Genomic DNA, 21,159 nt, shown 5'->3' on the forward strand with positions numbered 1-21,159 from the left:
TACTCCTTTTTCCTCTCAGGGTTTTATTGTATTATTTACACTTTTATTTCTTTGGCGAAAACAGGGTTAATTAAAAGGCCCAGGCCCTTAGTCTGGTAGGAACTGCTAACAGCCAGCAGGAGACAGCAGAGCAGGCTCCTGCTGGGAGGGGAGGGCAGGTTGTGGGGGGTTGTTCCTGGGAGGGGGACTGGGGACTGCGGGAGGATTTGGAATTTTCTGTGCTTTCATGGTTCCGGAGTGTGAGGGTTTATGGTTCCAGAGTGTGAGGGGAACCGAGACTGAAGCTTGCTCCCTGGGCAGCTGAGTTATTTGGACAGTTGCTAAAGATGGTGAGCTTTACACCAGCAGGGTTCTGCCTGGGGGGGCCAGCCCAAGATGGAGCAGGGCAGATTCACGATGGAAATCCACTTACAGAAAACAAGAGGTGTTGGGGGTCTTGCTGGAGACAGCCAGGGGGTCAGATTCCCTGGGTGGTCTGCAGTAGTTCCACTGAGCTGACCAGGGGGTGTCTTGCTGAGACTGGGTGACCAATGCTGACCATCAGACACTGAGGCTCGAGCCAGGAGGGGCCGAGTTTGGGCTGAGTTTGTGGGGAGCAGGGCTGTGTGCCTCACAGAGGGCTTCGTGTGGAAGGGGTCCAGGAGACAGGACTCAGGTCACAGAAGCAAGTGCTTCACACGAGTTTACGCAGAGATTTGGTCTGGAAGCAGGGCTTTAATAGTGCAAGAGGAAGGTTAGATCAGGAATGCTGACCTGGAACACCTAGGCTCACAGAGGGCAAGGCCCTCTTGCCGAGCTTCACAGCGAGTACATGTTGTGTCTTTATGCTGAAGACGCGCCTGCCGTCCTTCCTCATCCATGAAACCTTCCCATTATTGACACCAAAATGACCTCCCAGAGTCACAGCATTTGTAAGTCAAAGAGCAGAACTATTTATACCCCCTAAGGAACTTTTTAATTTGAAAAATATAGAAAAGACAAGGCTGTATATTGTCATCATACTTATTTAACTTAAATGCAGAGCACATCATGCAAAGTGCCAGGCTGGAATCAAGATTGCTGGGAAAAATAACAACCTCACATAAGCAGACGATTCCACTTTAATGGTAGAAAGGAAAGAGAAACTAAAGAGCCTATTTATGAGGGTGAAAGAAGAGAGTGAAAAGCTGGCTTAAAATTCAACATTCGAAAAATCATGGCATCCAATCCCATCAATTCATGGCAAATAGATGGGAAAAAATGCAAACAGTGACAGATTTTATTTTCTTGGGCTCCAAAATCACTGCAGACGGTGACTGCAGCCATGAAATTAAAAAATACTTGCTCCTTGGAAGAAACTCTATGACAAACCTAGACAGCATATTACAAAGCAGACAAAGGTCCATATAGTGAAAGCTTGTTTTTCCAGTTGTCAGTGTGGGAGCTGAACCATAAAGAAAGCAGAATGCCAAAAGAATTGATGGTTTTGAATTGTGGTGCTAGAGAAGACTCTTGAGAGTCCTTTGGACTGCAAGGAGATCAAGCCAGTCAATCCTAAAGGAAATCAACGCTGAATATTCTGGAAGGACTGAGGCTGAAGCTGAAGCTCCAATACTTTGGCCACCTGATGCAACGAGATGACTTATTGGAAAAGACCCTGATGCTGTGAGAGATTGAAGGCAAAAGGAGAAGGGGGCAGCAAAGGATGAGATGGTTGGATGGTATCACCAACTCAATGGACATGAATCTGAGCAAACTCTGGGAGATAAGTGAAGGACTGAGAATCCTGGTGTGCTGCAGTCCATAGGGTCACAGAGAGTTGGACATTACTGAGCAACTGAGCAACGAAAGCACAAAAATAGAAAACAAATTTCCCAAAAATACACATGTGATTGTTAGTAACATTTATGCTGTACATTACATTTAATGATAGAAATGTGAGCGTTTACACTTTCACTATCATTATGCATAAATTTGGATATAGTCACTGAAGTTACCGTAGGATTTTAACATGAAAAATAAGATAAATTAGAACAAATCAATTGTTTGTTGTAAATTTCATATCTGTTGCAATGTGATAACTGTTTATATTTTATAGAGTAGGAAATTTCTTAAAAATTGAAAACAGCAAATACTTTTTGATCACCTTGTATATATACTTGTCCTTGTGTTAGTCTCTCAGTGGTGTCCAGCTCTTTGTGATCACATGGACTGTAGCCCACCAGGCTCTTCTGTTCATGGGATTCTCCAGGCAAGAATACTGGAGTGGGTTCTCATGCCCTCCTCCAGGGGATCTTCCCCACCCACAAATGGAACCCAGGTCTCCTGAATTGCAGGCAGATTCTTTACCATCTGAGCCACCAGGAAAGTCCAATATAGACTAGATACATAATACACATAATGCATAATTTGCTATCTAAATATGTCAAAATTCATATATAATATATATATAGTTATATATATATATATCCAACCAAGCCCCTCATGAATATGCATATATATATACCTATATACATACATATATATGTAGTTATACATATATATATAGGTATATATATATATATATATATATAGCTACAGAAGTCAAAGTGGAATTTTGTTACTGATTCTCAAGCTTAATTCCCACAGGTAGCCAGTACTGAAGTTTGGTGCAAATCCTTTGAGGCTCTGTTTCTTTTTTTTAAGTAGAGCTAAAATTGTAATCCAGGTCAATGTGCTCCAAATTCTGTTTTTTTTTTTTTCCAATTAACTAGGACAATGTATATAAAGTACTAGTGAATACCTGGTGTTCAGTAGCCCTCAGTAAGCTGTAGTTGTGGTTCACGTCTGTCGACACAGCTGAATGGAATTAGTGAGCAGTTTGTGAATTCTTGGTGCAAGTTTTGTTCTCAGCACCACACAGGATGTACTTGAGAGGATGAGAAGGGTACAGAATGTCATTTTAATAATACCTACAGGTAAGGAGAACTTCCCAGGTAGCTCAGTCATAAAGAATCAGACTGCAGTGCAGGAAATGCAGGATCGATCCCTGGGTTGGGAAGATCCCCTGGAGAAGGAAATGGCACCCCACTCCAGTATTCTTGCCTGGGAAATCCCATGAATTTCCCAGAGGAGCCTGGTAGGCTAGAGGCCATGGGGTTGCAAAGAGTTGGACATGACTGAGTAACTAATGAACAAACAACAGTTCCTCTTCAAGGGACAGATATAATGATACATCTTTGAGCTCTATGGGAACTAAAGCCCTCACTAGGAGGAAGCTGAAAAATGGGGTTGACCCTCCAGAAGGCAGACAACTAAAGTGTGGATTCTGTTGACTTTTCCCCAGTTCTATGCTGATTCTCTCCTACTCAAGCCCCTCATGAATATGCGTATACCTTAGCTTAAAGCTTAAGACCTCCCCAGTTGTGCTGTTCAGGAAACACTGCTTTTGGAAAGATCCCTGGCATTCTCCTTATTTGCTACCAGTAAAAGCTGTTGTTCAGTCACGAAGTCATGTCCCTTTGCAACCCCATGGTCTGTGGCCCACCAGGCTTCCCTACCCATAGCAAGAATACTGGAGTAGGTTGCCATGTCCTTCTCCAAGGGATCTTCCCCACCCAGGGATCGAACCCGGTTCTCCTGCATTGCAGGCAGATTGAGTCAGTGATACCATCGAACCATCTCATCCTCTGTTGCTCCCTTCTCCTCCTGTCCTCAATCTTTCCCAATATCAGGGTCTTTTCCAATGAGTTGGCTCTTCGCATCAGGTGCCCAAAGCATTGGAGCTTCAGCATCAGTCCTTCCAATGAATATTCAGGGTTGTTTCTTTTATGATTGATCTCCTTGTTGTCCAAGGGACTCTCAAGAGTCTTCTCCAGCACCTCAGTTTGAAAACATCAATTCTTTAGCACTCAGCTTTCTTTATGGTCTAACTCTCACATTCATACATGACAACTGGAAAAGCCATTTGTTATTGTTGTTCAGTCCCTCAGTCGTGTCTGACTCTTTGCAATGCCATGGACTGCAGCACACCAGCCTTTCCTGTCCTTCACCATCTCCTGGCGCTTGCTCAAATTCATGTCCATTGAGTCCATGATGCCATTCAACCATCTCATCCTCTGTTGCCCCCTTCTCCTTCCTTCAATCTTTCCCAGCATCAGGGTCTTTTCCAGTGAGTTGGCTCTTCACATCAGGTGGCCAAAGTATTGGACTTTCAGCTTCAGCATCAGTCCTTCCAATGAATACTCAGGTTGATTTCCTTTAGGATTGACTGGTTTGATCTCCTTGCTGTCCAAGGGACTCTCAAGAGTCTTCTCCAGCACCACAGTTCAAAAGCATCAATTCTTTGATGCTCAGCCTTCTTTATGGTCCAACTCTCACATCCATACATGACTACTGGAAAAGCCATAGCTTTGACTGGATCTTTGTCAGCAAAGTCATGCCTCTGCTTTTTAATTTGCTGTCTAGGTTTGTTATAGCCTTTCTTGCAAGGAGCAAGCATCTTTTAATTTCATGGCCATAGTCACCATCCACAGCAATTTTGGAGCCCAAGAAAATACAATCTATCACTGTTTCCACTTTTTCCCCATCTATTTGCCATGAGTTAATGGGACTGGATGCCATGATCTTCATTTTCTGAATGTTGAGTTTTAAGCCAACTTTTTCACTCTCCTCTTTCACCTTCATCAAGAGGCTCTTTAGTTTCCTCTTCACTTTCTGCCATTAAACTGGTATAATCTGCGTATGTGAGGCTGTTGATACTTCTCCTGCTGATCTTGATTTCAGCCTGTGAGTCATCCAGTCCCATATTTCACATGATGTCCTCGGCATATAAGTTAAATAAGCAGGGTGACAATCTACAGCTTTGTCGTACTCCTTTCCCAACTTTGAACCAGTCCGTTGTTTCATGTCTGGTTCTAATTGCTGCAGACCCTTCCCTTTCCCAATCTTTGGCTTGGTGCTGTCTGCTGGCTGACACCCACCAAAAGGTGAACCCAGTTTTCCAGTAACAGAACCACCAGCACGTGGTGGCTCAAATGCCATTGGACACCCCTGGCTTCATGGCCCCCATAACTGGAAAAATGGGACTTCACATTGGGCTGCCTCATCACCCAGATGGGCCTCTGCACCATCCCCTCCTGGGGTGAGGACCTGCTGTGAGTTCACTGGGGCTCTGGTTGCTAAGAGGTTCTTTTCGTGCCCAGACAGTGCTCTCCTTTAACACTAAGTTTGCCAGAGTAAAAGCCGACTAAGGTGAGCCTTCAAACAGGGATGGCACACTCGATCTTTATTAACAGAGCTCCCCCTCCAATCCAGTGAATTTTCAGGACTCCATTAGCCAATACAGGCAATTCAGGCTAAAATTAGTAGCTTTCTTCAAGGAGGGCTCAGTAAATGAAAGGTTAGCCATGTCTTTCTAGATCCAAAAGTGGATTCCTACGTGTAGGCATTGTGTTTTTGTGACAGTGCATTGTGAAAAGCGCATTTGTATGGCACTTTCACCATATCAAGACTTAATTTTATAAAACTCATACGTGAATGAATGAATGAGTAGGGTCAGACTCCTAGAACGCCCTGGAAGTGTTCAGAGTCCCAGGCTGCCTGCTGCTCAGCCACCTGGCCCTCCTGCTGACTTTAGCCTCAAGAGCAGGCCTTCCCTGCAGAGCTCTCCTAGAAGTTAATGCAAGACACTGTATAACTGATCTGAAATTGAGCTGTTTTATTTAGTTAGCCTGGCCTTCTTATCCCAGATTGGCCTGCATCTGCAGGAGGTTACAGATTAATTTATAAAGAAAAATCTCAAAAATGAAAAATGCAGATACACCAGAACAAGGAGGCCAGTGGTCGGGCATAGGCCCCGTGCTCTACTGGCAAGAGTAAAGGCATCCGTGTTTATTTGTTGCAAGTGTTCTGAGTTGGTTTTCCATATTTTGTTTATGGTAACTTTGAAGGGGCTGTGTTTGGATCCTGGCTTTGTTTTGTAGCCTCTAGTTTTTTTTTTTACTTTTATCACTGTTTGTGTTTGCAGTGTGTTTATTCTGACAGTGCCCTGTGGGCCCTGGAGTACAAATTCATTGTGTGTCGGTCACACATCATAGAATCAGCACCGTGTTTATGTTCAGTGTTTCCATCCTGAAATCTTTCCAGTCCAGAAGACGAAGGTTAATTGACCTGGTTTGAAAAGATGTGCCAGTCAGTTCAATTCAGTTCAGTTGCTCAGTCATGTCCGATTCTTTGAGACCCCATGGACAGCATGCCAGGCTGCCCTGTCCATCACCACCTCCTGGAGCTTACACAAACTCATGTCCATTGAGTCAGTGGTGCCATCCAACCATCTCATCCTCTGTCGTCCCCTTGTCCTCCTGCCTTCAATCTTTCCCAGCATGAGGGTCTTTTCAAATGAGTCAGTTCTTCACATCAGGTGGCCAAAGTACTGGACTTTCAGCTTCAGCATCAGTCCTTCCAATGAATATGCAGGACTGATTTCCAGTGAGATCCAGAAACGGTTGGATCTCTTTGCTGTCCAAGGGACTCTCAAGAGTCTTCTCCAACACCACAGTTCAAAAGCATCAATTCTTCAGCGCTCAGCTTTCTTTATAGTCCAACTCTCACATCCATATATGACTACTGGAAAAATCAAAGCTTTGACTAGACGGACCTTTGTTGGCAAAGTAATGTCTCTGCTTTTTAATAAGCTGTCTAGGTTGGTCATAACTTTTCATCCAAGGAGTAAGCATCTTTTAATTTCATGGCTGCAGTCACCATCTGCAGTGATTTTGGAGCTCAAAAAAAATAAAGTCTGTCACTGTTTCCACTGTTGCCCCATCTATTTGTCATGAAATGATGGGACCGTATGCCATGATCTTCATTTTCTGAATGTTGAGTTTTAAGCCAACATTTTCACTCTCCTCCTTCACTTTCATCAAGAGGCTCTTTAGTTCTTTGCTTTCCGCTATAAGGGTGGTGTCATTTGCATATCTGAGGTTACTGATATTTCTCCCGGCAATCTTGATTCCAGTTTGTTCTTCATCCAGCCAGCTTTTCTCATGATGTACTCTGCATATAAGTTAAATAAGCAGTGTGACGATGTACAGCCTTGATGTACTACTTTCCCAATTTGGAACTGACTGTTGCTTCCTGAGATTTCTCAGGGGGCAGGTCAGGTGGTCTGGTATTCCCATCTTTTAAAGAATTTTCCACAGTTTGTTGTGATCCACACAGTCAAAGGCTTCCGCATAGTCAATAAAGCAGAAGGCGATGTTTTTCTGGAACTCTCTTGTGTTTTCAATGATCCAACAGATGTTGGCAATTTGATCTCTGGTTTCTCTGCCTTTTCTAAATCCAGCTTCAACATCTGGAAGTTTTCGGTTCATGCACTGTTGAAGCCTGGCTTGGAGAATTTTGAGAATTGCTTTGCTAGCGTGGGAGATGAGTAAAATTGTACAGTAATTTGAACATTCTTTGGCATTGCCTTTCTTAGGGATTGGAATGAAAACTGACCTTTTCCAGTCCTGTGGCCACTGCTGAGTTTTCCAAATTTGCTGACTGACATATTGAGTGCAGCACTTTCACAGCATCATCTTTTAGGATTTGAAATAGCTCAACTGGAATTCCATCACCTCCACTAGCTTTGCTCGTAGTGATGCTTCCCAAGGCCCACTTGACTTTGCATTCCAGGATGTCTGGCTCTAAGTGAGTGATCACACCATCAAGGTGTGAAGTCTGGGTCATGAAGATCTTTTTTGTGTAGTTCTGTGTATTCTTGCCACCTCTTCTTATATCTTCTGCTTCTGTTAGGTTCATACCATTTCTGTCCTTTATTGTGCCCATCTTTGCATGAAATGTTCCCTTGGTATCTCTAATTTTGCAGAGATCTCCAGACTTTCCCATTCTATGTTTTCCTCTATTTCTTTGCACTGGTCACTGAGGAAAGTTTTCTTATCTCTCCTGGCTATTCTTTGGAACTCTGCCTTCAAATGGGTATATCTTTTCTTTCCTCCTTTGCTTTCACTTCTCTTCTTTTCTCAGCTATTTGTAAGGTCTCCTCAGACAACCATTTTGCCTTTTTGCATTTCTTTTTCTTGGGGATGGTCTTGATCCTTTGAAAAATGTATATATCTATACAGTTTTAACATTCTTATATAGTCCCATGAAGAAAGAGTTCTTTAATTTCTAGTGGGTACAGTATTTTTCAGTAGGTATTCTCTGGTTCTACATCAGTTTCGGGTATTTGTGCCTTGTGGATCCAGAGATATTTGGGGCCCTGGTATGTGTGCCTGTGTATTTATCTCATGATCCTCCTGACTCAGTGAGAAGGGAGAATGGGGTCTCCTGGGCTTCTTGCCACAGGCTTGGGTTCCAGGTAGCTGGCTGATAAGTAAATTTTCCCCTTCCATGCTGTGGCTCAGATGGTAAAGAATCTGTCTGCAACGCAAGACACCCATGTTCGATCCCTGGGTCAGAAAGATCCCCTGGAAAAGGGAATGGCAACCTGCTCCAGTATTCCTACCTGGAGAATTCCAAGGACAGAAGATCCTGGAGAGTTACAGTCCATTGGATTGCAAAGTGTTGAACACCACTGAGCGACTAACACTTTCACTTCACATGCCCTAACCACTAACCCTGCAAGGACTCCCATGCCCCTCACCACTGGGTCTGTTCTTGGGGCTTCTGCAGGCCTCTCCCAAAGACAAACTCAGAGCCTCTCTTCATTTTAAAACTTTTCCTGGCCGTCACATCTGGAAAATCCCAAAAGGTACAGATGATGGTGTTTTTTTTTTTTTCCTCAGAGTAGTAAAATTAAAAAACTTAAGAAAATTTTATAGAAGCCAATGATTCTGGATTTCTCAACTAATACACATTTGTTGTGAAAATACAAGCAATACTGAAGCATATCACTTAAGTAAAAAGTTTCTCTGCAGGTGTTAATTTGCTGGGCAGAGGGCTCATGAGTTTAAATTGTAATAGATACTAACAGAGGGTACATCCTTGCAAGTGTTCACCATCTTGATGGGGGAGAAAAGGGCCTCACGTTCATGAGTGGAAAAGGGTTCTTATGTTCATTTGCATTTCCCTGATTACAGTGGAGCCCAAAACTTTGTTTTTGGGCTCCAAAATCACTGTAGAAGGTGACTGCAGCCATGAAATTAAAAGACGCTTACTCCTTGGAAGAAAAGCTATGACCAACCTAGACAGCTTATTAAAAAGCAGAGACATTACTTTGCCAACAAAGGTTGGTCTAGTCAAAGCTTTGGTTTTTCCAGTAGTCATGTATGGATGTGAGAGTTGGACTATAAAGAAAGCTGAGTGCAGAAGAATTGATGCTTTTGAACTGTGGTGTTGGAGAAGACTCTTGAGAGTCCCTTGGACAGCAAGGAGATCCAGCCAGTCCATTCTACAGGAAATCAGTCCTGAATATTGATTGGAAGGACTGATGCTGAAGCTGAAAGTCCAATACTTTGGCCAACTGATGCGAAGAACTGACTCATTAGAAAAGACCCTGATGCTGAGAAAGACTGAAGGCGGGAGAAGGGAACGACAAAGAATGAGATGGTTGGATGGCATCACCGATTCAATGGACATGAGTTTGGGTAAACTCCTGGAATTGGTGATGGACAGGGAGGCCTGGCCTCCCTGCAGTCCACGGGGTCGCAAAGAGTCGGACACAACTGAGCAAGTGAACTGAACTGATTACACTGGAGTCGAATATCTTTTCTATTTCATTATATGGCTCCTTTATGAGGCAGAAAGTAAAAGTTATCCTGTATTGTACTTGGGGTTTGGGTAAGAGGCCAGAGAGCCGGGTGGGCCAGGCCTCCTCTGCCACAAGTTGGGGTTCGCTCGCCATGACTGTGACTGTAAAACGCAATACTGAGAAAAAGTAACAAATCTCGGTTGTCATAATTGACTGTCACAAAGTCCCCTCGACTGCCCGTGAACTACACCACGTATGGGTCATCTTACTTGCTGGTCAACGTCAGGTTCCCGGAAAGCGAGCGTCCGGCGCGCAACACGGCGGCTTCCAAGGTGGTGTAGCCAGCGAGCTGCCCGCTTTCCCCGCGGGCCTTCCGCTCCGAACGCAGACACATTCCCGTCCCTCTCCCCGCACCCGCCTGGGCCGAGCCCACCGTCTGCGGCCCATCCCGGGGCTCGGCCGCACCCTCTCCTCGGTGGCAGGTCCGCATGCCCAGTGCCTCCACCCTCTGTGGTGCCGGCCAACATTCGCGCTGTTACCCACCGGAGCCCCAGGCTGGACGCCTGCGCACCCCCGGGAACACCAGGCACCGAGGCGGGCCGACCCAGCGGGAACCCGAGCAGCCACCGCCTCCAGCCCCACCCACCGCGCCCCGAGCCGCGGACACTGGGGTGTGCGCATGCGCACCATGCCCGCTCCGCGTCCGGTAGCTGTCGCCATGGTGACCGGAGCCCCGGCCGCCCCGCCCCCCGCGCCGCCGCCCGGCGGGCCTGGCCGCGACCCAGAGTGGGGTGAAGGGTAAGGGGTGAAAGGGTCAGCTCGGGATGGGGGTGCGCTTGGGGTGAGGAAGTATCACGGGGTGAGGGGTAAGCAGATTGGCCAGGTTGCGGGGACCTTGGGTCAAGGGGTGAGCGGAGAGGGTCCGAGATGAGTGGGGGCTAGGTGACGGGAGCTTGGGTGAGGGGCGAGGGGTGAGAGGGTCGGTTTGGGTGCGCGGTCTGCAGAAAGAACCTCGTGGGATTATGTTAGGGGGTGGGGACCTCTCAGAGGAGGAGGCGCCTCTGTGGGGTGGGGGGGTCTGTCGGGGGCAGGGCCTGGCCGGGGGTGGGGCGGTGGTGACCTGAGAGGGGCGGCGAGCAGGGGAAGTGAAGGCCCGGGGGGTGTGGCCCGGGTCTGGAGGTGGGCCCGGGCCCGGACGGACGCCGGGTCTGGTTGGGTGAGGGAACCGAGCCCTGTCCGGGAGGGGGCGGGGTGGGCTGGGGAGGGCCCGGTCCGGGGGTGGGCCCGCCCCACAGCCCAGCCCCGCCCGGCCCCACTGGCCGCGTCCGGTCCTCCAGGAGCTGCAGCCCGGGCGTCCGTGCTGCGGGCCGGCCGAGGAGGGGCACGCACGGACACCGGCGCCCGCCCGCCCGCCTGCAGCATGTGGAAGCTGGGCCGAAGCCGGGTGCTCCTGGACGAGCCCCCCGAGGAGGAGGACGGCCTGCGGGGGGGGGCGCCGCCCGCCACCGCCCCCGCCGCCGCTCAGGTGAGGGGGCGCCAGGGGGGGCGGGGCGCGGGGCGGGTAGGGTGATGCGGGTAGGCATGAGCGGGGCTGAGGCCTGGCCGCGCAGTGGGGGAGGCGCACAGGTGGGGCGCACAGGTGAGGCCCGCGCCGCGCGGCCCTTTAATTTCCCGAGGCTGGTCCGGGCCCGGCCGCTGTGCCCTGTGGTGACCGCTCCCCCCCGCCACGTTACGAATGACTGAACCCAGCGCCCCGCCACCCCTCGCGCGGGTTTGGGATGGCGGGCGCAGTTCCCGGAGGTGGGAACCTCGGGCCGTGGCCTTCCAGCGGCGCGGGGGGAACTGTCTGCCGAGTGGACGCGGCCCTGGCCCCGGCCCGGGCCCATCAGTCCAGCGCCGAGTCCGGGGCCGCGCGCCGGGCTGGGCTGGACTCACCGGCGAGGCCTGGACTGGAGGAGGGCACCGGCCCGCCGGCGAGGTCAGGAGCTTCTGGGGACTGCAGCGCGCGCGCCGAGTGCGATAAATACCTCTTCAGATAACAAACAGACCTTCACCTCTGTTTAAACCCTGGGTTGGAGGAAGAAGGCAGATGGCCTTTATTTAGACAGACACTGCCGTTACAAGTTCGGAGATATGCCTGGAATGTTTAGAATTTTTTAATTAAAAAGGACCCCAGGTGGATCCTGTGCGCGTTACATACGCTCCCCTCCACCCCACCCCCAACGCGGTGTTCCTTTTCCTATGCAGTGAAATTAGGTCAGAAATTCAGCTTTTTTAACAATGACGGTGGTAATACGACAACTTCTTGTTTGTTAAATGTTTGGAAACCCTCTCCTGTTGCTGTTGGCGTAGGACGGAAGTTAATGGTGATCTGTGCCTCTCTTCTCGGCACTTGGAAATAGTTCACGAGGTTGTTTCTTTCCCAGTTGGTTCTAAATAACTTCCCTTGGAACTGAAGTTGCTTCATTTGGATATTTTTTTAGTAGGAGTTAAATACCCTTGGATAAGCATTTAAATATGATCCCTGTCTGTAGGGTCTTTCAGAAACCACTTCTTGGTTTTAGTGCTCACCCTACTATTTACTTTTTAAATCTCAAAATTTTATGGTTATTTTAAACAACAGCTTTCTTAAATATAATGTTGAGAATTTAAGTGCAGTTTAAATGTGGTTACAGACTTATTTAATTCTGTAAATAACTATTATTGGTCAAAGATAAGCAGTATTGTCTCTGAATGAACTTAAAGTTTTATAATCTAATTTATAATCTATTCTTCTATGTTCCGCTTCTGTTTCTCCTAATGAATCCCAAAACAGGTTTTTTTCCCCTTTTAAGTTAAATTCAGTTCAGTTCAGTTGCTCAGTCGTGTCCCACCCTTTGCGAACCCATGAACTGCAGCACGCTAGACCTCCCTGTCCATCACCAACTCCCGGAGTTCACTCAAACTCATGGCCATTGAGTTGCTGACCTCATCCAACCACCTCATCCTCTGTCGTCCCCTTCTCCTGCCCTCAATCTTTCCCAGCATCAGGGTCTTTTCAAATGAGTCAGCTCTCGGCATCAGTGGCCAACTGTTGGAGTTTCAGCTTCAACATCAGTTCCTCCAATGAACACCCAGGACTAATCTTTAGGATGGACTGGTTGGATCTCCTTGCAGTCCAAGGAACTCTCAAGAGTTTTCAACACCACAGTTCAAAAGCATTAATTCTTCGGCGCTCAGCCTTCTTCACAGTCCAACTCTCACATCCATACATGACCACAGGAAAAACCATAGCCTTGACTAGATGAACCTTTGTTGGCAAAGTAATGTCTCTGCTTTTTATTATGCTATCTAGGTTGGTCATAACTTTCCTTCCAAGGAGCAATCGTCTTTTAATTTCATGGCTGCAGTCACCATCCGCAGTGATTTTGGAGCCCAGAAAAATAAAGTCTGACACTGTTTCCACTGTTTCCCCATCCATTTGCCATAAAGTGATGGGACCAGAATCCATGATCTTAGTTTTCTGAATGTTGAGCCAACTTTTTCACTGTCCTCTTTCACTTTCATCAAGAGGCTCTTTAGTTCTTCTTCACTTTCTGCCATAAGGGTAGTGTCATCTGCATATCTGAGGTTATTGATATTTCTCCCAGCAGTCTGGATTCCAGCTTGTGCTTCCTCCAGCCCAGCATTTCTCATGATGTATTCTGCATATAAGTTAAAAAAGCAGGGTGACAATATACAGCCCTGACGTACTCCTTTTCCTATTTGGAACCAGTCTGTTGTTCCATGTCCAGTTCTAACTGTTGCTTCCTGACCTGCATACAGATTTCTCAAGAGGCAGGTCAGGTGGTCTGGTATTCCCATCTCTTTGGGAATTTTCCACAGTTTATTGTGATCCACACAGTCAAAGGCTTTGGCATAGTCAATAAAGCAGAAAAGGATGTTTTTCTGGAGTTCTCTTGCTTTTTCAATGATCCAGCGGTTGTTGGTGATTTGATCTCTGGTTCCTCTGCCTTTTTCTAAAACCAGCTTGAACATCTGGAAGTTCACAGTTCTCATATTGCTGAAGCCTGGCTTGGAGAATTTTGAGCATTACTTAACTAGCATGTGAGATGAGTGCAATTGTGCATTAGTTTGAGCATTCTTTGGCATGACCTTTCTTTGGGATTGGAATGAAAACTGACCTTTTCCAGTCCTGTGGCCACTGCTGAGCTTTCCAAATTTGCTGGCATATTGAGTGCAGCACTTTCACAGCATCATCTTTTAGAATTTGAAATAGCTCAGCTGGAATTCCATTGCCTCCACTAGCTTTGTTCATAGTGATACTTCTGAAGTCAGGCCCACCTGACTTCACATTCCAGGATGTCCAGCTCTAGGTGAGTGTGAGTGATAACACCTTCGTGATTATCTGGGTCGTGAAGATCTTTTTTGTATAGTTCTTCTGTGTATTCTTGGCCACCGCTTCTTAATATCTTCTGCTTCTATTAGGTCCATACCATTTCTGTCCTTTAACAGAGAAAAGTTGGAAGGATAGGAGATTAAGCACCCACATATATACTACCTAGACATAACGATTGTTATTTAATCGCTCAATCCTTTCCAACTCTTTGCCACCCCACAGACTCCAGGCTCCTCTGTCCATGGGATTTTCCAGAAATTTTATTAGAGTGGGATACCGTTTCTTTCTCCAGGGCGTCTTCCTGATCCAGGGATCAAACCTGTGTCTCTTCAAGTTTATAGAATTACAGTCTATACCATTTTTTTTTTTTTTTTTTAGGTACACAACAACACTCAGTGGAAAACAGAGTTCCCATATACCCCCTGTCCCCACACATGTACAGCCTCCCCCATACTAGCAAAATCCCATTTGTTACAGCCAAGGAACCTCCACTGACACACTGTTATTGCCCAGAATCCACAGTTTACATTAAGGTTCCCTCTTGGTGTTGTCTGTTCTGTGGATTAGACAAGTGTATAGTGACATGAATTCACCATTATAGTGCCATGTAGTATAGTTTCACTGCCCTAAAAATCCCCTCTTCTCTGCCTCTTCATCCCTCCCCTGCCCCCCACAACCACTGATCTTTTTGCTGTCTCCATAGTTTTGCTTCTCCAGAATGTCAGAGTTGAATCATAAGATATGCAGCTTGTACAGATTGACTTCTCTTACTGGCTGAGCAGTGTGCATTTAAGGATCCTCCGTGTCTTTTCACGGCTTGATAGCTCATTTCTTTTTAATGCGGAATAATATCCCATTGTCTGGATGTACCAGTTTACCAGTTCACTGCAGAGTGGCATCTTGGTTGCTTCCAGGTTTTAGAAATTTTAAATAAAGCTTCTATAAAACATCATGTGCAGGGTTTTGTGTGGATGTTAGTTTTTAACTCGTTTGGATAGATACCAGGGACTGTGATTCCTGGATCATAGAGTAAGAGTATATTCTGTTTGTTAGAACCAGACTGTCTGCACAGTGACTGCACCAGTTTGCATGCCCACCAGCAATGAGTGAGACTTCCTGTTGCTTCCTGTGCTTGCCAGCATGTGATGTCAGTGTTCTGCATTTTGGTCATTCTGATAGATGAGGACTGGCATCTCACTGTTGCTTAATTTGCATTTCCCTGATAACATTTGATGCAGAACATCTCTTCATCTTGCTCATTTGCCATCCGTATAGGCTACCCACTCCAGTATTCTTGGGCTTCTCTTGTGGCTCAGCTGGTAAAGAATCCACCTGCAATGCAGGAGACCTAGGTTTGAATCCTAGGTTGGGAAGATCCCTTGGAGAAGGGAAAGGCTACCCACTCCAGTATTCTGGCCTGGAGAATTCCATGAATTGTATAGTCCATGGGGTCACAAAGAGTCGGACACAACTGAGCGACTTTCACTCACTCCTGTCTCCTTCAGTGAGATGACTGTTCAGATTTTCTTGCACCATTTTTTAATTGAGTTGCTTTTTTTCCCCTTATTGTTGAGTTTTAAGAATTCTTTGTGTATTTTGGATAGCAGTCATTTATGAGACGGAGAAGGCAATGGCAACCCACTCCAGTACTCTTGCCTGGAAAATCCCGTGAACAGAGGAACCTGGTGGGCTGCAGTCCATGGGGTTGCTACGAGTCAGACACGACTGAGCGACTTCACTTTCACTTTTCACTTTCATGCACTGGAGAAGGAAATGGCAACCCACTCCAGTGTTCTTGCCTGGAGAATCCCAGGGATGGGGGAGCCTGGTGGGCTGCCGTCTATGGGGCTGCATAGAGTCAGACACGACTGAAGTGACTTAGCAGCAGCAGCAGCATTTATGAGATGTGTCTTTTCCAAATATTTCCTCCCAGTCTATGGCATATCTTTTCATTATCTTAACATTATATTTCACAGAGCAGAAGTTTTTAATTTTAATTAAGTCTAGGTTATCAGTTACCTCTTTCATAGATCACATCTTTGGTGGTGTTTCCCCAAAGGCGTCTATATTTTATCCTGGGTTACCTTCTAGGAGTGAGATTTGACTGCAGTTTCTATCTTACTTTATCAAGTGTATCTATAGTTTGGTGTGTTGAAAAAACTTTGCTATAGAAAAACAAAGACTTTTTGTGGCAAGTTAGTCATACTCTAAATTTAGTTCATTTCATCAGGTAGATTGATATTTATCCCAAAGCCAGCTTCTCTTAGAATTAAATTTTAAAATTTATGACAAGTCTAAAATAAAACTTCTGCCTACAAAATTTTATTTTAAAGTTGAAAGGAGTAGGAGTTAATACAGAAGGATTTAATGGATCTGTTAAATTGTGTCTCATTAGAAAGACATTCTCATTCCTCATTCTCATTCTACTTCATTTTCAGTCCATACCTTCCCCCTACCCCTCCCCTCAAAAAAGTCAGTTCATATTAAAACATGTAGGCTGGGAGTGCCCTTTATCTTATTCCAGAAAGGCATTTAATTTGTGTTCAAATCTGGTCAGTCGACTTGCTTGAAAATCGGATCACACAGCTATAATCTGTGTCGTTTTTTAAAAAAAGAAAAAATAGCTTAATGTTAGGTTCTAGTAAGTTTGAAATGTGAGGCATTCAGTCATTCCTTGGATTTAAGGAACACTTGCTGATGCTACTGCTGCTGCTGCTGCTAAGTCGCTTCAGTCATCTCCGACTCTATTCGACCCCATAGACAGAAGCCCACCAGGCTCCCCTGTCCCTGGGATTCTCCAGGCAAGAACACTGGAGTGGGTTGCTATTTCCTTCTCCAGTGCATGAAAGTGAAAAGTGAAGGGGAAGTCGCTCAGTCGTGTCCAACTCTTAGCGACCCCATGGACTACAGCCTACCAGGCTCCTCCATCCATGGGATTTTCCAAGCAAGAGTACTGGAGTGGGGTGCCATTGCCTTCTCTGAAGGAACACTTAACTGTTACTAAAATACGTTTAACATTATAGAAAGCAAATTTATATGAGTCTCTCCGTAGACAACTAGCCTTTTTTGTCATGAATATGTATCTATTTTGTATTAAAGTATAACAGTGAGGTTTTTAAGGTGAAACATTTATTATAATCATTTAAAAAAGATTTAGAAGTTTTAGTGAATCTAATGTTTGTTTAAACAACATCTGCTATGCATATCGTAAAACATTTCTGGATGTTCAATATTGGGTCTTCTTCCTCTTTCCAGTAGGAAGTACCATTACTTTTTTTAATATAGCTACCCATGAAGCATTTATGTACATACATAAATGTATGTTTAAAATCACATATTTGCTTTTCCACCACAAACTATTTTGTGTACTTGGAATGGTTCCCTCAATAAATAATATATGTATCATGGGGCACTTCCTGTCTCAAGCCTACAGCTGGGGAAAAAACCATCCTTAAGGCTGGGTATTATTAAATGCCAGAATTTATCTGGTTGGACCTCTCCTGATGGATGTGGAGGCAGCTGTCTTTAGGCGCTGCTCCTGGGAGCTGTGTGAGTGGTAAGAGGAAAAGTTGGTCTGAGATGATCCACATGAGGGAGGGTTCAGCTGGTTTTCACTTGCTTCAAGCTGCACTACACAGGGTCCTGAGTGTTAGTTACTCAGTCATGCCCAACTCTTTGCAACCCACCAGGCTCCTCTGTTCGTGGGTTTTTCCAGGCAAGAATACTGGAGTGGGTTGCCATTGCCTTCTCCAGCTGCAATTGAACATCTTCAGAAACAAAACTCAGGGCATTTTGGACATATTTTCATTTAAATATGAAAAAGCTTTATTTAAAAATTTAAAAGACTTTATTTACAAGTTTAAAAGGCTTAGACAGACTCTGTAGGCATTCCAAAAAAAGTCAGAGAACGTTTCAGGTGTTTTTTACTCTGCCTTGAGGATAGGAAAAACCAAGAGTCTTAGTTGAGATAACACAGAATCTTTCATGTGTGGTGCTGGGAGGGGTCTGTTGAAGTCTGTTATTGTGAGTTAGTGTGTTGCCTGTGAGGTCAACATTAATAACTTTGCAGTATATGTTAAATAAAGTTTTATACACTTCCCAGGTGGCTCAGTGGGAAAGAATCTGCCTGCCATTGCAGGAGACCACAGGTTCAGTCTCTTGAGGTGAGAAGATCCCGTTGCAGGAGGAAATGGCAACACACTCCAGTATTCTTACCTGGGAAATCCTGTGGACAGAGGAGCCTGGCGGGCTACAGCCCGTGGGGTCTCAAAAGTGTCAGACACGAATTAGCGACTAAACAGCAACACCAAGGTTTCATACCGAAACACGCACAAAACAAGGATATATATTGAACGACTGAAGAAAATGTGACCAGAGGCTCACAGGAACTTGACCCTGTATTTCCTGTAAGAGCAGCAATTCAGTATTTGCTGATTCATAGCTGTCTTGAATATTGAAAATCAACTATTTTACATTTGAATAACTTAAGGAAGCTAAAGAACTTGTGTAGAGTTATGTAGCTACTAACAGGAATTTGAATCCGGGTTTCATATTTTATATTTAAAGTGGTGGCAGTGGTTTAGTCACTAAGTCGTGTCCGACTCTTGTGACCCCATGGACTGTATCCCACCAGGCTCCTTCGTCCATGGGATTCTCCAAGCAAGAATACTGGAGTGGGTTGCCATTTCCTTCTCCAGGGGATCTTCCTGACCCAGGAATTGAACCCAGGTCTCCTGCATTGCAGACAGATGCTTTAGTGACTGAGCTATGAAGGAAGCCAGTATTTAAAGTATTAGGGCTTCAATAATTAGTGCCTTAAAAAGCAGTGATAAAATTATGTCTTGGCTCAAATTTCAGTATAACAAACATCCTAATATACTTTTTTTTTTTTTTTGGCCGTGCTTAAGTATTGTAATAATGAGTATATTTATAGAAGTCTTACTGTGGAAGGTAAATGGCTCTCTGGTGAATTAGCAGGTGAAGTAGAGAACTGTCGTGCACACACCTGTTTCTTTATGCACCTCCCTTTTAACTTCGTTATTTGAAGAAGAGCAGGTAGAATTTAAGCTGATTATTAAAGAAAGATAGTGAGGGAGGGAGGAAATGGCATAGCTTTGGACCCCAAATAGCTTGGGGAATAGAAAACGAACCAGTTAAATTGTTATAGAAGGTTTGTACAGGGAGAACTGGGAAACCCCACTGAGGGGTTTAGACTTCACCTTGGAGGTAAGTATTGAGGCCTCTGAGTCATGGCTTCCTGCCACTTCACAGGGAATTCTTGTCTGGGGAGGAGGGATTAGAGGCGAGGTGCAGGTAAAACAGGTAGGATCCTGGTATCGGAGTTCAGGCTGAAATAAGAGCCTGAATTCTAGATGGATTAGGTTTAGGACAAGTGGGAGGAAGCGAGCTTGCCAAGCCAATGGAAAGAGAGGTGGTGCCTTTTGAAGTGAAGGTCAGAGGCTGAAGGGCACCTGGAGTGATGAGGAAGATGGTGTCACCTCTGAGCAGCAGGGAATCCTGCGTGCATTGACTGTGGACATGTGACTTAGAGGCAGCTTCTACCAGACACCCCCATGGCTGAGCCTCGCAGGGAGAGTGCTGGGTAGGAGCCAGAGGACTCATCATTTGTGAGAAACTCCAAGAGCCTGGCTCTCCGTTGATGAATGAACTGGGACCACTGGCAAGGGAGTTGGTAGCCTGGCATCAGCAGACAGTCCTGGTTCCCCACTCCGTCTCAGCAATTGTGAGACATGGGGCCAGTGAGTGCATTATTCACTCTGCAGAGCCCCTGTTCTAAGCCAGAGGGTTAGAGCAGGAGTGGAGGAGCTGACTGTAAAGGGCCACATGGTGTCCGTCACAGATGTGCAACTCTGCAGCTGTCGTGTGCAGACAGCTATGACTTGTGTTGGTGAACAAGCGTGGCTGTGCTCCAATAAAACTGTAGGTACACAGGCAGGGCTGGGCCATTCTTTGCTGACCCTGGTTTAGAATAAAGATCTTTGAAGTCTATGCTAATTATGAGGCAACCTAATTCATTAGAGTTTTGCAGTGTGGAATTTGTTGTGATTTAGGGTACAAGTAGGAAGTCTTAGTTGCTAAACTTGGAAATTAATGGCAGATGCTGGAGTTCCTTATATTCTTCCTGGGCTTACATTTTATTAATTGGCCAGTGAACATTTGTGTATCTTTCTGTGCTTTCACATAAATTGTCTACTCTGGCCCTTTACTTCTCATTCCATGATGAAATGAGTCATGCTTTATAGTCAAGGAGACAACATGAAGAACAGCACAGTGATCTTCTGCATCATCTCAACCCAAACAGCACGTGGAGGTGAAGGGAACCTGGAGGTGTTGTGTCGACAGTTAAGAACTGTGTATAGTGGTGTTCATCTTAGTTCTGTAGAGCCTAGGGACTGGCAGGTGCCCTTTTGGGAGAAACTGTTGACTTCCCACTATATGTTCGTCGTGTGCACAGCCCCCCAACTGGAGATTTCACTCCCAGCATGCCTTGCACCAGCAAGAGCTCTGCGTCCAGGTCTGGGGAGTCACGTGGGAGGAACCAAGTGTGCTTGCCCACCTGCTTCCCATTCCCTTGGCACTTTGGTCAATGATGGTGGGGCTGTCCTCTGCTCTGGAGGGTGGGGTAAGGTGGGGTATGGTGTTGGTGTAGTGTTCTGTTCTGTTGTGCTGTATTCTTGCAGCAAATTTTATTATAACTAGAGGCTTTATGACATACATCTACCCAGTTCAGTTCAGTCGCTCACTCGTGTCTGACTCTTTTCCACCCCGTGGACTGAAGCATGCCAGGCTTCCCTGTCCATCACCAAATCCCGGAGTTTTCTCATACTCATGTCCATTAAGTCGGTGATGCCATCCAACCATCTCATCCTCTGTGGTCCCCTTCTCCTCCTGTCCTCATCAGGGTCTTTTCAAATGAGTCAGCTCTTCGCATCAGGTGGCCAAAGTATTGGAGTTTCAGCTTCATCATCAGTACTTCCAGTGAATATTCAGGACTGATTTCCTTTAGGATGGACTGGTTGGATCTCCTTGCAATCCAAGGGACTCTCAAGAGTCTTCTCCAACACCACAGTTCAAAAGCATCAATTGTTTGGCACTCAGCTTTCTTTAT

The 21,159-nt window shown here is 45.8% G+C and overlaps 2 protein-coding genes across 2 annotated transcripts in view; one reads left to right on the forward strand and one right to left on the reverse strand.

The window, feature by feature from the left end:
• Positions 1-10,321: 10,321 nt before the first annotated feature.
• Positions 10,322-21,159, forward strand: part of TDRP (testis development related protein) — a 53,567-nt gene continuing 42,729 nt past the window's right edge. The window contains exons 1-2 of the mRNA XM_070377734.1: positions 10,322-10,450; positions 10,990-11,177. Coding sequence (XP_070233835.1) covers positions 11,073-11,177 — 105 coding nt within the window. The 5' untranslated portion in view covers positions 10,322-10,450; positions 10,990-11,072. The remainder of the gene's footprint in view (positions 10,451-10,989; positions 11,178-21,159) is intronic.
• Positions 10,467-11,074, reverse strand: LOC138986214 (uncharacterized). The gene is made up of 2 exons (XM_070365024.1): positions 10,773-11,074; positions 10,467-10,650 (listed from the first exon to the last, which is right to left on the reverse strand). The coding sequence occupies exons 1-2, from the start codon at positions 11,072-11,074 to the stop codon at positions 10,467-10,469; spliced, it is 486 nt and encodes a 161-aa protein (XP_070221125.1).

The sequence above is a fragment of the Bos mutus genome, chromosome 1 (assembly GCF_027580195.1).
Source record: "Bos mutus isolate GX-2022 chromosome 1, NWIPB_WYAK_1.1, whole genome shotgun sequence".
Classification (NCBI taxonomy): domain Eukaryota; kingdom Metazoa; phylum Chordata; class Mammalia; order Artiodactyla; family Bovidae; genus Bos; species Bos mutus.

What these genes read in the sequence shown, in the direction of transcription:
- LOC138986214 (XM_070365024.1), bottom strand. Translation starts at nt 11,074, where the DNA reads ATGCTGCAGGCGGGCGGGCGGGCGCCGGTGTCCGTGCGTGCCCCTCCT. An exon ending in CTGCTCGCCGCCCCTCTCAG is followed by an intron (nt 10,651 to 10,772) that starts GTCACCACCGCC and finishes TTCTTTCTGCAG; the next exon opens with ACCGCGCACCCAAACCGACC.